The sequence below is a fragment of the Pseudorca crassidens genome, chromosome 4 (assembly GCF_039906515.1).
Source record: "Pseudorca crassidens isolate mPseCra1 chromosome 4, mPseCra1.hap1, whole genome shotgun sequence".
Lineage (NCBI taxonomy): Eukaryota > Metazoa > Chordata > Mammalia > Artiodactyla > Delphinidae > Pseudorca > Pseudorca crassidens.
In genome coordinates, this window is record NC_090299.1 from 72,931,152 (window position 1) to 72,947,776 (window position 16,625).

Here is a 16,625-nt window from a genome sequence, read left to right on the forward strand (position 1 = left end):
CATGAGGTTCAAATGAGGTAGTTGACCATCACCATGGCTAATGTTTACAGCATCCTTGCAATGTTCCAAGCATCTACTAAGTGCTTCATGTGTATATTTAATTTTTACCCCATGGGGTAGATACCATCATTAAAAACTGATGTAAGGATGAGAAACTTGGGGCCCAGCTGAAGTAATTAATCTATCCAAAGTTACACAGCTGGTAAGTAATGCGTCAGAACTTGAACTCAGATCTGAGTGACTTCTGAAGCCATGGTTCTAATTGTAACTGCTTCACGATTGGGCTCCGCCTCTCTGCTGCCACCATTTGTATATGAAAGCCTTGGAATTATATGAAAATCCTTGGACTGCCGCATTCCAGTATGAAGCTGTATTATTGTCAAATGGCCTCAGGTTGCATTTGTACAAAATTGATCAAGGAAGTCCCACGATAGGCCTCTCTGAGCATGCCCAGGCGTTCATATACCCTCAGAGAGCACTCACTTCCTTAAAGGCAACGTGTGGGGGTCCCATGCATCGTTATATCACATCTATGCCACTGCTTTGCTCAAAGCTGTTAAAGTTTTAACAACTAACTCCAGTTTTATTGTTTCCTGAGGAAACATTAGAATAATGAATGCGTTAGCACTGTTTCCCCAAAAATGTCATGACTTGTTTGAGGTCACAGAGCTTGTTACTGGTAGGACTGAGTTATTTGGGTGAATTACTAGACCTCAGTTTCTTCTACAAAATGGGCAGACTGGGCTGGATCATCTCCACAGCCCCCTTTGGCTCGAAAAAAAACCATGGCTCTGGGCCACGGACTCCACCAGCCAAGAGACATGCTGGATGCAGCGTTCCTGTGCAAACTGGGGAAGGGGCAAGATGGGTAGGAAAGAGGAAAAGAGAAGTAGGAGCTGCAATGTCAAGGTAACAAGGAGCTAAGTGGTGAGGAATGACTGCAGGGAGGAAGCGTGGAAGAAGGTCCAGAGAGAAGGACCCACCACGGAAGCAGAGTTGTGTAGGAGGCGAGGCCCTCATCCACTGACAGATGGCTCAGGTGCCTCCCCAGGCTTCACCCAGGAATGCTAGTCACCCCTTTCTCAGCTCAGGTAAGGCACTTACCTACCTCTTCAGTGAGGGAGGGAAGGAGGGAGGGAATGTATGGTTTCAACAACTCCATTTCCCTGACCTTAGCCCATCCCTGCTCACAGTGGATGAAGTTTAGTTATTATCAGATGTCATTAAATCAAAGACTCCATCTATTGTAGGTGCACCATTATTTTACAGAAACAGAAAAAAGCAGCACTTCCCATTATCTTTGTATAGTGCCACTTACAAGATGCAGCCTACTCTCATACTAAGTATCTTAGAATTGATGAGTTGTTCTAATAACTACTACTATTACTACTAATAAAACCCATAATTTAAGGGTTTGCTATGTACCAGGAACTGTACTAAATGCTTTATTTAACTGCATTCAATACTCACAATCTGTGAGAGAGGTGTTACTACCCTCATTTATAGATGAGAAAAAGCTCAGAGAGGCTAAGTAACTTGCCCAAGGTTGCTCAGCTGGCAGAGACTGAATAGGAAGCTGAGTCAGCCTGACTCCTGAGCATGTGCCTTTAATCACCAAGTTATCTCACCTCCAACCTTCAAGTGGTGGGCCACTTGATTACGGGTAGAACTGCCAATGAAGGAAGAGGGTGGGGAAGGAGCCACAGGTATTCCCTTGGCCCACTGATCATCAAGAAAGCTCTGGATAGGCAGGAGTTAAACACAGGAGCAGTGGGCTTAGAGGGGCACCAGAGTTCCCAGAGCAAGTTCTATAGGGAACTGAAAGAGAAATAAGAAGGGGGAGGGACACAGACAGACGGTTGGTATCTCAGTGCTGTCACAGGAAGGGGGGTTACTCTAAGACCTATGATTATACCTCAAGGCATGCATGAGCCCTTCCAAGAACCTGACCAGGGACCTAGCCAGTGTGAATTCATGATTCTGTTTGTTTGAAGAGGACTCCTCTAAATGCTTCAGTTTTCTGTATGAACACCAAGGGGGGAAAGCGGGGTGGGTGGTGGTGGTGGGATGAATTGGGAGACTGGGACTGACATATATACACTAATATGTATAAAATAGATAACTAATAAGAACCTGCTGTATAAATAAATAAAATTAAATTTAAAAAAATAAATGCTTCAGTTTTCATAACCCTGGAGCCTCCCCTGGACCCACTCTTGGGGTTTATGAAAGCAGGTGCAGTTCGGGGTAGAGGAAGCTGGAAGAGAGTGGGGTCCACATGGGCCAGGCAAAAGAAGGAATGATGGTCAAGAAGGGGGAAAATAACTAGGAGAAAAGAGGTCTGATTCTCTCGCCTGCAAGTTTTCGTTGGCTTGCAGATAAAGGCCATTTCCTGCCCTTCCAAGGCCAATCCCACAGACTGGCAGTGGGAAATTTCCTGTTTACTTTAATGAAGGGGTTGTGTTCTGATGCCAACCAGTCCGGAGAGCCTGTTCCTCCACGGTGGTCTCCAAAGTGATGACACCCGTGAGGAATGTGGGGAGACTGTAATAGAACTCTTATGTAGAATTTCCTGATCCTTTAACAATATTTTTGTATGTCTTATAATGAATACAGTACTACATGTGCATAATGTATAAATAATCATACGTATGACAGGCATATGAACAAATTTATTGATACAGGTCTGTGATGAAAAAAATTGGGAGATTATCACCTTAGGGAAAAGATATTTCCCCATCCTAAGTTCCCTCTCTTAAAGCTTCTGGGTGACAAGGTCATCAAAAACACCCATCTTGGTTAAATTCACAGGATTGTTCAGTGCTTTGGACCGTGTCTTCCTTACATTTCCTTCAATTTGATAGGAAATTAAAATAATTGCTGTATTTTTCTTTTTCAGCTACTAACCCAGTATCGGGAGTTTTCCAAAGTTATATTCCTCAGAATTTACCTCAAGAACACCTTTGTTTCCACGGAGTCTGGAGGGGGAAGGGAGGAGGACTTGGGATATGGCAACCAGCTGTAACGTGTAAAGTTTATTTAGCTCACGATTCAAACAAACTAAAAAGTTATGAGGCAAAAGGGAAAATTTGAACTGGCTGCATATTCGATATTAAGGCATTATGGTTGTTTTGGTGTGATATTAGTGTTATGGTTACATTTCTCAAGAATCTTTATCCTTTAGAGGTAAATACTAAAACGTTTCGTATTAGCAGATGAAGTATGATGCTCGAGATGTGCTTCAAAGGAGGATATAGAGGAAAACAGATATCCATGAATTGTTAATTACTGGAGGTGGGTATTAGGGTACATGGGGATTCCTTAGACTCTACTTTTGTGCTGAGATTTATCATAAAAATAAAATTAAAAAATCACCAAACATAAAGCAATCAGTGAGGCTTGATATAAAAAAAAAATCCCCACTGTCTCTCATCCACCTGACATAATCAGGACACAATTTGCCAAGCACTGAAGTGGTACCTGGAAGCCCTCGGGTTTTGCCTTTTAGACCAGAAAGCAAATGGTTTGGGACTGGTGGTGCGTTTCTGCTGGCAAAAGAGAACTTGCTAATTCTCAAGGAGAAAAATAAGACCATTAAATGGGATCACTATGCTCTTTGGACAAAGAATCATTACAAAGCACCATTTTGATGAGTGAAGTGTAAATAAATCAGGAACATGCGGCTTCAATTTCCTTCCAAATACACAAGTTGTAGATTTAGGGAAAAATGCCCTATTAGACATGTGTGGAGCTACCACGCTTTGAAAGACATTGAGAGTCACTGAACCCAGATGGGCCCTGGCTTTGCTCCTCTCCATTGGAGTAGGATTTCTCCACCTCACTCCATTTCCTCTGTAAACTCTCCTTCCTTCTAAGTCCTAATCTAAACTCAACTTCAGATTCTCAAAACATACGATGAGAAAAATCCAGAGATCAGCAGTTTTTTTTTTTCCCGCTTCAATTTTGATGAAAAAGAAACAATTTCTTTGAGACTCAACTTGGAAAGCGTTTCCTGGCAAACCCATAGAATTCGCCCTATTGGTTTAAACTTGGAAAGTGTTGGGAGTCGTTAACACAGTGCAAATGAAGTGGGGAGGAAAAGGATGCTGAGGTCATCCCACTGCACTCCTCTCCCTCAACCCTCTTCCAACTCATTCACACAAGAAAGAATCCAACAGCAACAATCTAGATATGCCTTGTGCCCTTAAAAAAAGATGCCTCCCGGGCTTCCGTGGTGGCGCAGTGGTTGGGAGTCCGCCTGCCGATGCAGGGGACGCGGGTTCGTGCCCCGGTCCGGGAAGATCCCACATGCCGCGGAGCGGCTGGGCCCGTGAGCCATGGCCGCTGAGCCTGCGCGTCCGGGGCCTGTGCTCCGCAACAGGAGAGACCACAACAGTGAGAGGCCCGCGTACCGCAAAAAAAAAAAAAAAAAAAAAAAAAAAGATGCCTCCCCAGGCTGTGTAGTTCATGGCCAAGTCTGGCTGAAGGCAGCAGGGAGGAGGCCAGTGCTGTTGCATGACCTTTACCTAGAGAAGGGGAAATGGAGAAGTCGGACCAGGGCAAACCATCTCCTCATTTAAAAGCCCAGAATGCCCAGCTGGGTGTGATTTAAGGCTCTTTTTGGCCCGTGAACCCCAACAAAGACAGTGGAATTTGTCAGAGGTATGTTTTACAGGTTGCTTCAAGGAAGTTCTGCCAGGGAGGCTATGGGAGGTTGGGCTCCTTGGACCCGAGACATGTGTCCCAGGAACGACACACACAGGGCTGCCTCATAACTCCTGCTGCACCTGGCAGTTTCTCCAGGAGACATTTTTCCACAACCTTAAATGATTCAAGTTGCAAAACTGGAGTTGTTCATTTTAATTTCCCGAGCACAAAACTCTAGGGGGAATAAACCTTCCCTCCTTAGAGCTACTGTTTCTACAGGAGTCAGGGGACAGAGTGTAATTTTTGTCTCCAGATACGGGCATGGATACTGTTCATAGTGATGCCGGTTCCCAACCAAGAATGTTTGGCTGTAAGCTAGAAAGAGAGCCAGCATGCCCTGGCTTTCCGAGAAGCCACACAGCTACAGCAATAGCACCAGTTTCAGGGACCTCTCATCCCCCAGCGACCACACCTAGCTGCCTTATCGATACCTTCATCTCTAAAACAAAGGACAGTTACCTACTTTGAGAAACAGGGCTCCAACTCACTGTATGCCTACTCAGAACTCACTCAAACTTTACACCATGGGCATGAACACAGCATCTACCAAAATAGGACACAAAGTAAGAAATCTTTTCAGGGGCTGTAGGAGCTAGAAACGTGAAAGGCTAAGGAAAGATGACAAAACTTTCAATTTTCTGTCAATGGCTCTTGAGAGTAGGGGCTGGACCATAAAATGCATCTCACCACCCCCCCAAACTCTAAGGTTTTTCCCTGGGATTTTTGCTAAACAAAATACTTAAACAAACGTTACAAAAGCCATGGGAGATCACTGACCACAGAAGCAGCCCTCTCAGTTATTCATGCCCAGTGCTGCTTCCTGCAAAACCTGAGATAGGCCAGCTTGCCAAGGAAGTAGCCAAGACATGAGGCAAATCCATTTCATTTAGTTCAACTTAAGCTTATACCGCACAGAAGCTGGGTGTACAGAAATTAACATCTCTCAAAAAGCTCTCCTTCTAAAGACTCACCAGGCAGAGGAGACGGACAGGAACGCTGCTGGCGATACACAGCACAGGAGACGCACAGAGACGATCTTCCATGGGGCGTAGTCAGAGCGAGTCTGCATCTGAACTGAACCTAAAGGTTCTTAAATGATAGTGCCCATAAGGATCACCTGGGGAGCTTGTTAAGAATGAAAATAGGATGGGCTCCATAAGGATCACCTGGGGAGCTTGTTAAGCATGAAAATAGGATGGGCTCCATAAGAATCACCTGGGGAGCTTGTTAAGAATGAAAATAGGATGGGCTCCATAAGAATCACGCGGGGAGCTTGTTAAGCATGAAAATAGGATGGGCTCCATAAGGATCACCTGAGGAACTTAAGCATGAAAACGGATGCACCCTCCCCTGCCAAGATTTTTGTTTTAGCGAATTGATTTAGAGCCCAAACATCTGCATTTTAAAAGACAAAGCGGGACCTCGGTTCTTCTGTGGGGGGGGGGGTCCTCAGAACCCCCGCTGTTCCAAGGACTTCATTCACCTGTAAGTCTTGTCACGCGTGAGGCTGTAAATAGCCCCAGAACGATGAGAAGGCTGGATCCGTGCTCAGGTCCACTAGACTCAAAGTCTATTTCATAAATTTGCTTGGGGGTCTAGGAAGTTCAAAAAGAGTTTGTGGGAGTCCGGCGGGTGAGGGCTTGTAGAAGAAAGCATTGCCCTTGATCCTTATGGCATGTTTTTTGTAGACCCCGGGAGTAGTCCTAGACTCCCTGTCCCCTAACCTCTGACTGGGACTCCTTTACACCAAATATTCTGGTTTTAGGCTCCTTGCATGGAATTCACTCTCCTCTGGGTCATGGCAACAGGTGTCCACAGAAATGTTTAAAGAAGCAGCTGTCCAGGGTCATAAACTCTTGGCCCTCAAGGCCAAACCGGGCAGAAGCGATCTGCTGGATTGGACATGGTGTTTTTGTTTTATTTTGGGTTTAAATACCTTCAGACTTTATATATATATATATGTATTTTCTCAGCAGTTGTTCAGAGGCCTCACCTCTTCCTCTGGTCTTATACCCGAATGAATCCCATGTTCAGATAACTCCTGCCTGGTTCCTGTAGGCATTTGAGTTTGAGACCTCTAGGTGCCACCTCTTAAGTTTGAATCCGTTTACTGGATTAGCTCCAGTTTTCCAGTGGGGCCCTGAGGGAACAGGACTCAGCGTGAGTCCTGAGACTCTCAGCCTGAGAGAGCCTTAGTGTCAGAGACTCTCAGCCTGAGAGAGCCTTAGTGTCAGAGAGAAAGGAAAATCCAGGAGGAGCTCTGCGGCTGGAAGTTCGGGACACAGGGCCAGCCTCACCGGATGCCAAAGCTCAGACGAGGGTGGCAGGGGGAAGCCTGGCTTCTCACGCTTCCCAATGAGTCCCCTCCACCTTCGAGATCCCAGCGGCCTATGGTAGCACCTCATCACCCGATGGCCCCCGCTCTGAGAATGCTGAGCAGACCCACGGTACCACGCACGGCTCTCAGTTGTTTTCCAAACCTTTGCTGACCAACCAAAGGGTTAGCCAACTCCTAGCCCTTTTTACCAGTGCAACTGACCCTGCCTGAAACTGCTTTCTCCCTCCAGTTCTGACTCTGCCTAATTCCTCCCTAATTACTTCAAGATCTGACTCAAACCCCCAACTTCTCCCCAAGCTTTCCCTGATCAATTTCACCGAAATGCACAATCTCCACCTCCTCTCAACCGGTTACCTGCCCTACTGTTTAAAAGACTTATCTTCTTATGCCTTGGATCATTGTTTATATTTCTTATCTGCATAAATGTTATCTTCTCAATCAGATCCTCGGCTCCTAGAGGGTGGGTAGTGTGACTAATTTTTTATTGCCCGTATTCCTTCCAGCACCTGCCACAGTACCTGCAATGTGTCATTAATTCACCAATTAGTTCATGATCACCAGCAGCATCAGGTAACAGCTGCACAGGATTCTCTTATAAAGCATCCCTAGCAACTGGAAGCTTCCAAGAAAGTTCTGTCAAATCAGTATGGGAACATGGTCTTTGCACTTTTCTGGCGTCACGCTTCCTGGATTGCTTCACATTTCAGAAAGAATGGGCAGCTTGCGTTCGCTCAGTTATTCAACAGAAAAGTTGCCTTTGATTCATGTGTGTGCAGAAAAGAAAACGGTAAGCCAGTATGAAGAGCCTTCCTTTAATTAGGCTATAAAACAGAAAGTAACTCAATGGAAAGGCTCCTCATTAGCACCTGTCGTGGGTTGGATGGTGGCCCCCAAAAGATATGCCACCCAGAACCTGTGAATGTGACCCTACTTGGATAAAGAGTCTTACAGATGCAATTAAGCTAAGGCTCTCAAGATGAGATCATCCTGGATTATCCAGGTGGGCCCTAACTCCAGTGACAAGTGTCCTTATAAGAAGAGAAGAAGATGTAGAATTAGAGAGCACACACAGTGGAAGGCCATGTGAAGACGGAGGCAGAGACTGGAGGGATGCAGCCACAAGCCAAGGAATGCCGGGAGCCACCAGAAGCTGGAAGAGGCAAGGAAGGATTCTCCCCTACCACCTTCACAGGGTGTGGCCCTGTTGACACCTTGATTTCAAACTTCTAGCCTCCAGAACTGTGAGAGAATAAATTTGTGTTGTTTTGTGTATGTAATTTGTTACAGCAGCCCTAGGAAACTAATACAGGAACTAACAAGGATAGCAGATGGGGGCTGGGGGTGGAGGTGGAGGGGTGCCAGTGACAAGGGTGGGGAGGAATGCTTTTGGGCACTAGATTTCATAGGTACCTTCGGCATCCATCAGGAGAGAGGAAAGGGCCTTTTCACCATCCCAATTAATTCTGCCATTGTATATTTTTCTAGAAAAGCTTCCACAATGTCATCATCACCCTGGAGATGCTCACTATTCAGGCTTAAGCTAGGTACTTTCTCTTTGAACCTTCTTATCCAAGGTGGACTGGGGTAACATTCCAATAAGGTAGGACCAGGAAATCCTGAAATGAAGAGTCCTCAAAATGAATGACGTGCCTCCAAAGACCCAGGTCATTCATTCTTTTCTCTACTTATGGAGCATTTATTGAGCATCTACTGTGCTGGGCAAATTGGTTAGTCTGTCTAACTATAACAGAGGCACTGGTTATATCTAAACATGTGGAGGTCTCTATCTAAATCTGACCAGTCAAGCTTTTCTAGTCTGGGCTCTTTGGACTCTGTTTATAGAGTCCTCTTCATTTGCCCACTGACTCTGATTTATACATAAGCCAACTCTTGCTATTTTTACCAGTCTAGTGAGTAAGGAGAACTACATTTTTGTAAGTTCTGCAAACACTGAGGCACACACAGCAGCACCTTTCACCTGATTGCTAGAAGCTGTTCACATCAGTCTGCAATCCTCTTTCGAAGCTTATTAACAAAAAAGAACCAGAAACATATCACTCTAAAGGTTGGAGACATGAGTCATTTCCCCTTACAAAATGGACATAGGTCATGGTGGAAAATGTCTTTCTTTTTTAGAGATGCATAATGAAATATTTAGAGGTAAAATGTTATGATGACTGCAATCTACTCCAAACCACTTCTGTAGAAACAAATAAAACAAATGAGGCAAAAGTGACAAAATGTTAATCATTAAATCTAGGTGACATGAATATGGGTGTTCACTGCAGCGTTCTTTCTGCTTTCCCATGTATAAAAATTATCAAAAATAAAAACAAAATGGATGTAGAGGTTTTTTTTACCTATAGGGCTATCTTGCCCCTGTACTGATACTCTTTGTGTTTGCAGGTATGGAGACCGACTGTCTCAAAAAAGGATGCTATCTGCTCATAACTAGAAATGCCTGATAGAGACTGCACATCTGTGCATGCAGCCTCTGTTCTTTGGTTCTATTTATGGAAGGAAGAGAAGACACATCTATTGAGAAAAAGCAGAGTACCACAAAAGAGAAAGCAGTGTTGGCACAGAAGCAGGGAAAAAAACGCCTTGTTGGGAAAGCACTGCATCAATAAGATGGTGGGTTTTTTGTTAAGTCACAGACAGCTAAGCACGCTGCTTTAAACTGCCGGCAGTATGTTTTGTCCAAGTGCATCCAGTGCATGTGGAATTTATTCCTCTAAACCGACATACCAGCCAAGAAACGGACTCAGGTCCCACCCCCGACCATACCCAATACACAAACACAGGCAGGCACGGTGAGAGGGGGACTCACAGTTCTGAGTACAGGAAGTGTAGGTTGCCCACATTGTCAGTGTAGTTGGCAGGGCTGAGCCAAGGCAGGACCAGCAACAGAAGCGCCTTCATTTTCCGATTAGAGGGCAGCTTTTTCCCCAGCCACCTTCTGTCTGTCAGCTGCAGGGGCCCAGCCCAGCCCAGTCCCTTTAAACAACCCTTGCCATGTTCCCACAATCAGTAGATCATAGAGAATCAGACTTAGAGCCCTGAGCTGGAGCTGTGCTGCTAAATCATGGGCTCATAAGAGGTTTGTGTGCTCTGATTCTCAGATGGGGAGAAGTGAGAACGGAGGGACCCACCGTGGTTGGCGAGAGGGCTGAGGCTGAGAGCAGGCAGCAGGGAAAGGGACCTGGGAAAGGGACCTGCCCCTCCTACAGGATGCCGACTGGTTCTTGGGAAGCAGCTGGTACATCTACATCACTGGCTGGGAGCAGATGGGCGGGAAGCTAATCTGTGTTGGAAGAGGGCATGAACATGGCATATTCAGAGCCCACGGTGTGAATAAGCAAATACTCAGAAGCCGTCCTCCAGCTTGTTGGAGGAAGACACTGGATGAAATCAGCATTTCTGGAACACAGCTTGGAGCTCTGAGCTCAATATGAATCTTTGGATACTGTGACACAGGAATGTTAAAGTGAACCAACTCCACTTATACACGTATATTTAGAATATGCATTTAAGGTATTTTACCTGTTGCTGTCCTGACTACGCTGTCAGAGGCAAGAGAAGTGATGGTTTCCTTGTTAAGCTGCAAACTGTCCCTATGTCAGAATAGGCGCTGTCATTCCCTCTGAGACTAATAAAGAGCCTTGACAGACAGACACAAAGTTCTGTCCAAACAGTGTATATCGGCTCCTGATCTATAAGAACAAGTCACTCCATTCATCCTGCATAACCCCTGAATAACTGAATTAGGCTCTGGTACTAGCTGTCGGATTCTGGGCATTTCATTGAAGCTCTGAGCTTCAGTCATCTCATCTTTGAAATGGAGCTAATAATGCCTTACCTACCTGGTTCTGTAGAGGCTGGGCCATAACATCTCTTCCAGCACTGAGATCTGTGATTCTAGACTGTACTGTCTATCTTAACACTAGGGCTACTTTGCATGCCTAAGCTCTGGAATGCCACAGAAGCCCCAGACTCCTCTCCTTCTAGCTCATATTATATTTACTAACATTAAAATCCATTTTGCTAACTGAAGGCCTAAACCTTAATAGAAATGGCTCAAAGGGATGAATGGATAAAGAAGATGTGGCACATATATACAATGGAATATTACTCAGCCATAAGAAGAAACGAAACTGAGTTAGTTGTAGTGAGGTGGATAGACCTAGAATCTGTCATACAGAGTGAAGTACGTCAGAAAGAGAAAGACAAATACCGTATGCTAACACATATATATGGAATCTAAGAAAAAAGAAAAGGTCATGAAGAACCTAGGGGTAAGACGGGCATAAAGACACAGACCTACTAGAGAATGGACTTGAGGATATGGGGAGGGGGAAGGGTAAGCTGGGACGAAGTGAGAGAGTGGCATGGACATATATACACTACCAAACGTAAGATAGGTAGCTAATGGGAAGCAGCCGCATAGCACAGGGAGATCAGCTCGGTGCTTTGTGACCACCTAGAGGGGTGGGATAGGGAGGGTGGGAGGGAGGGAGACGCAAGAGGGAAGAGATATGGGAACATATATATGTATAACTGAGTCACTTTGTTATAAAGCAGAAAGTAACGCACCATTGTAAAGCAATTATAGTCCAATAAAGATAAAAAAAAAAAAAAGAAATGGCTCAAAGGGATAGTTACATTAATGACGACCAAGCAATTACAGCAAACTCCACTTCACAGGAAGAAGACCAGACAAAAATCTCCGGGGTGAGACCACGTGCAATAAACAGTGTAGTCAGAGGGAATCTGGCATCAGAGATCTGCATTCACCCAAGGCAGGGCTGAAAGGTTAACTACGGTAGACCCTGAGAATGTACAGATTTAACTCCGACACTTTAGATCTGAAGATAAGCAACCTTGAGAAAGCATGGCATCTATTAATTTATAATTTTTTGAGGTCCTAATTTGAATTCCATTCTCTTTGTCTGGTATGCAAGAGTGAGTCAGATCCAGTGAAGAGCCGTAAAAAGGAAATTAGGTTTGGAATTTAGATGCTGTAGTCAAACAGGCTTGAATCTGAACCTTAGCTCTGCCACGAATGAGCTGTGTGACACTGGGCATGTTGCTTAACCTCTCTGAACTTCCATATCCTCCTCTGTAGAGGAAAGACAATGATAGTATGCTTAACTCACAGTGTTGTTACGAAGGTGGAATGAAATAATGCCTGTAAGAACAAAGGACTCAATGAGTGTTAGCTATTGTTATAAATGCTGTTATTAACAGCCACTAGTAATAGTGGATGAGCCTAGCTGGCAGCTAGCTCAGCATCTACTTTCAAGAGGCTTTGCTATTCTGGTCCTGACCTTTCTTTCCTCCTGCTCTATTAGGGATGTGGCATGTTACAGTCTTTTCCTGAATATAGAGTTTCAGAGTCCTGGGACATACTCTTCTTGAATGTCCAAGATCTACTGTATAGAGCATAACTCATAAACAATATCATATATAACACATACTGTGGGCTTCAGAGTGTACTGGATTGTATTTCTGATAACCTTGGTAAGGTCAGATTGCTTCTCCAAGTCTTTGTGAAAAAAGAAGGATGTCTGCCTTTCACCTCCTTGTATTTCCATAGGATAAGATGCATTAATGGATATGTGATGCAATATAAAAATGAAGGTATTGTTTTTTGTTGTTGCTTCTGTCGCTCTTGCAGAAACTGCTGGTCTCTTATCCAATATCTAATTTCCTCTTCTTCCTTTTTTTTTTTTTTTTGCGGTATGCAGGCCTCTCACTGCCGTGGCCCCTCCCGTTGCGGAGCACAGGCTCCGGACGCGCAGGCCCAACGGCCATGGCTCATGGGCCCAGCCGCTCCGCGGCATGTGGGATCCTCCCAGACCAGGGCACGAACCCGCGTCCCCTGTATCAGCAGGCGGACTCTCAACCACTGCGCCACCAGGGAACCCCTGCTCTTCTTCCTTTGAACAGCACCCAGGTTTTGTTCGTGGTGGTGATGCACTTCGCCTCTCCTATAGATAGGCAGCCATGTAACATGATACTAGCCAATGAGGTATAAGAAGAAATGACTGGGTTAGGCATCCCAGAAAGCTCTTTAAAGGAGGGAGTCTCAGTTTGTACATTGCATTTTGCCCTTCCTGCCTGGTTCTTTCCGCATGGAACTTGGATGTGATGACGGATTTTGAACAGCCATCTTGCGGCCATGAGGTGACAAACTTGAGGATGAATGCTAATCGAAAATCAGGAGCCTGGATTCCTGACGGCATCATGGCAACATCATACTAGTTGTGGGCTTCCTAGCCCCTGACTTTGTGTTAAATGAGAACAAGAAAACTTTTACATAGTTAGAACAATATAACCTGAATTTTTTATTACCTGCCATCAGATGTAATCCTACCTAATACAATCTTTTGCAAATAAAATCCTACCTTCAAATGCTCATGGATTGCTGTGTAGCTTCCTTGCTGGTAAACAGTCCTAACCCTAATCAATGCACCCAGGCTCTGCCTGCCTGAGTCCTGTTTATCCTGAAATGTCAGCTCAGACATCACCCATCACCAATCACCTCCTGTTTTCCTGTCTCTTTTCTCTTCACTAGACAGGGAATTCGTTTAGGGCAGGAGTTCTACTGGTCCTGTTCTCTATTGTATCCTCACCACAGTGCCTAGAATGCAGTAGATGCTCAATAAATATTTGTTGAATGAAAGAGAATTCAACTCAGTTAAAGAGACCATTTTTTGGACCAATCTTTCTTGATCAGAGGCAAATTAGCATAAAAGGACTTCATACTTTATGAGAGTGATGGCAGAGATTGAGCATGTATATGGATGGATAATAAAATGTCCAGGAAGAAAGGAAAAAGGTAAGGAAGATTTCTGGAAATAAGTGCCCAAGAGCCTGTGGTTTCTTTAAAGAATTGCTTGGAGCATAATCTGATGGGCACACAATGGTTCTCTCAGAAAGTAACGCAAAGGCATTGCCCCATCTCTTTTGTGCCCAGCAGAGCTAAAAGAGCAGACCTCAGCCAGGTAGGGCCAGGAGAAAATTGAGTTCACGGTTAGAAAGTCACATGAAGGATGTATGTCAAACACAGTTAGGGTGGAGATGTTGACCCAGGCTGAAATGGCCAACATGACTTGTCACCTGCCCACCTTTCCGTAGGGTAATACTCCCCAGACCTTCACTCTGGCAGTAAAATCTTCCCTGCCCTGTGGGCAGCTAGCTGAGCCTGTGTTTATGGAACACACTCCAGAAAAGGGCCCCTGATAGAAGAAAAGGTCAGGAGAGGTTCCAGGGTAGGCCTTTGGGGAAGAAAGTTCCAGGACATTGGGCTTAAAGTTAATCAAGAAAATAACCCTAGAGAACCTTCAGTCAGGTGTGCTAATGCCATCACGTTTTCATTCAGGGATGTTTTCAAAACACTGAACAATGAGCTCTTTATTCGTGCCAGTAATTGCTGAAGGAGGGTCAACTTCACTATCTCCCATTTTTATTATCTTCCATGAGACAGAAACTCTAGAGCAACGTGACTTGTCCCATGAAAAAATTCAATGTGTATGTGTTTTCAAATTCTCTCTTTTACCTTTCAAAGGTCATTTTCTCAGAGGCAGAAATCATGGCTTATATAGATTTTTCTTTCATTCTGGGCCTGGCCTGTGGTGGATCCTTGATAAATATTATATATGCAGATGATGATATTGCATAAAGCTGTAGCCTTGAGGCTAAGATAACTCCCACTCAGGATCAAGGAAGGAAAAGCTTCGCCTCCACGTGCCCTCTCACTGCTGGTCTGGGTCAAGAGAGATGCACTGAATTGACCCTCTACTGTGCCCTCACCGTGTCCACTGCCAACGTCCCTTGGTTGGGGAGGCTGCCATTTGACTCAACAAGCCCATCGCCCTCGTGGGCATTCTTTAGAGTAGACTCATGTGACAGGAGTCTGCTAGCATCTAAGAGGGCAGAAGTCAACAGAATTATCCAGAAAATTCCAAACATTAGCTCACACGCTCAGATCTACTTCCACAGAAGAACCCTCTAGTCGGAAGTCAGAGATAGTTGTCCACGTCATTGCTGGTCCAACTAGGCATGCACACTCACAGTTGGTCCTACACGTTTGACTTCAGGATTTACATTCAACCCAGGGTCTGAAGTAGTAGGATAACAATGTTTACAAATGCCACGAATTCTGCAGAAAAACAGCCAGCATCCCTGGCTCAAGTCTACTGTTATCATTAGCGTGATCCTATGGACAGGCCATGAACAGAGACCTTGGGAAAACAGTTCTCGAACACATGTTCTTTTCTAAAGGGACAATGGAAACATTCTAAATGTGATTCATTTCTGCAAGAGCTTAGTATCCAAGGAGCCAACTGACATAAATACCCATTGTACAGGTGGAGAAACCTACATGCGGAGTTTCTCATGAAGCCCTGAACCGTTAGCTCTCTAGGACCCCCTGGGAGGGCGTGTGTGGGTCCACATCGGTCTCCCAGTGGTTCTCAGCCAGAATTACAGTGAAGTTCTCCATTCTAGGTCGATTCTCAGCCTGCCTAGTTTATATTCAACAAAGCGCCATCAGCCAAAGAATTTTTTTTTTTTTTTTTTTTTAGCTGCACCACATTGCATGCGGGACCTTAATTCTCTGATCGGGGATCAAACCCATGTCCCCTTCAGTGGAAGCCCAGAATCTTAACCACCGGACCACCAGGGAAGTCAGAAAGAATATTTTTTTTAACTCATTACATTTTAAATACTGAAACCAAGAATGCAAAAGTGATAAATAAATCTGTCTTCTAGTACAAACATATGACCACACTCACACACAAGCAGCCACCAGCCTGGAGGCGTCATACAGGAACGTAAGGCAAACGCTTGCCTTCTGGTAACCTCTGAGTTTTCCTAGTTTAAGGGACTCCAGAGGTAACTAAGTAACTACTTAATTACTTTTGTATTAAGTAACTACTTAATCTAACCTCTCTTCTAAGGGGAGGAAGAGGTAGTCTACCTGCCCAGTCACAGGCCCAAGGCCCAAGAGGGAGGAAGAGGTAGTCTACCCGCCCAGTCACAGGCCCAAGGCCCAAGAGGGCTCTAGAGTCAGGCTCTGGATTAGTTCCAAATTCTGAATCCTGGCTAATGCTCAGGAAGCCTGAGGGAAGGAAGTGTATATTAAGCATTTGATGACTAACAAATATAACATATATATATTTGCAGTACATGGCCCTCTCACTGGTGTGTGTGGCCTCTCCCGTTGCGGAGCACAGGCTCCGGATGCGCAGGCTCAGCGGCCATGGCTCACGGGCCCAGCCGCTCCGCGGCACGTGGGATCTTCCCGGACCGGGGCACGAACCTGCGTCCCCTGCATCGGCAGGCGGACTCTCAACCACTGCGTCACCAGGGAAGCCCAAATATAACATATTTTTGGAAATGTTGGTTTCAACCTACTTAGGAAGCCCAAGTGTGGAGAGACTCACAGCAAGCATGGGGCCCAACACCTCCCCCATGAGAGTTTCCTCATCGTCGAGGGTGCTGAGGGGCCCTGTGAAGGACTCTGAGGCTGCAGCTCAGAGAGATGATTTCAACTAGCTTTGGGTTCTTTCCTCAC

At 45.2% G+C, this 16,625-nt stretch overlaps 1 protein-coding gene across 7 annotated transcripts in view; it reads right to left on the reverse strand.

The window, feature by feature from the left end:
- Window positions 1-16,625, reverse strand: part of LNX1 (ligand of numb-protein X 1) — a 200,907-nt gene that overhangs the window by 95,567 nt on the left and 88,715 nt on the right. Inside the window, exon 1 of one of the 7 annotated variants that reach the window (XM_067735960.1) lies at window positions 10,198-10,287. The exons of 5 other annotated variants lie outside the window; for them this stretch is intronic. Coding sequence is in view for 1 of the 2 variants with exons in the window: in XM_067735959.1 (XP_067592060.1) it covers window positions 9,876-9,967 (92 nt within the window). In the remaining variant the exon portion in view is untranslated. Of the gene's footprint in view, window positions 1-9,875; window positions 10,288-16,625 lie in introns of those variants that run through there. One more of the 7 variants, XM_067735959.1, reaches the window with a different exon arrangement.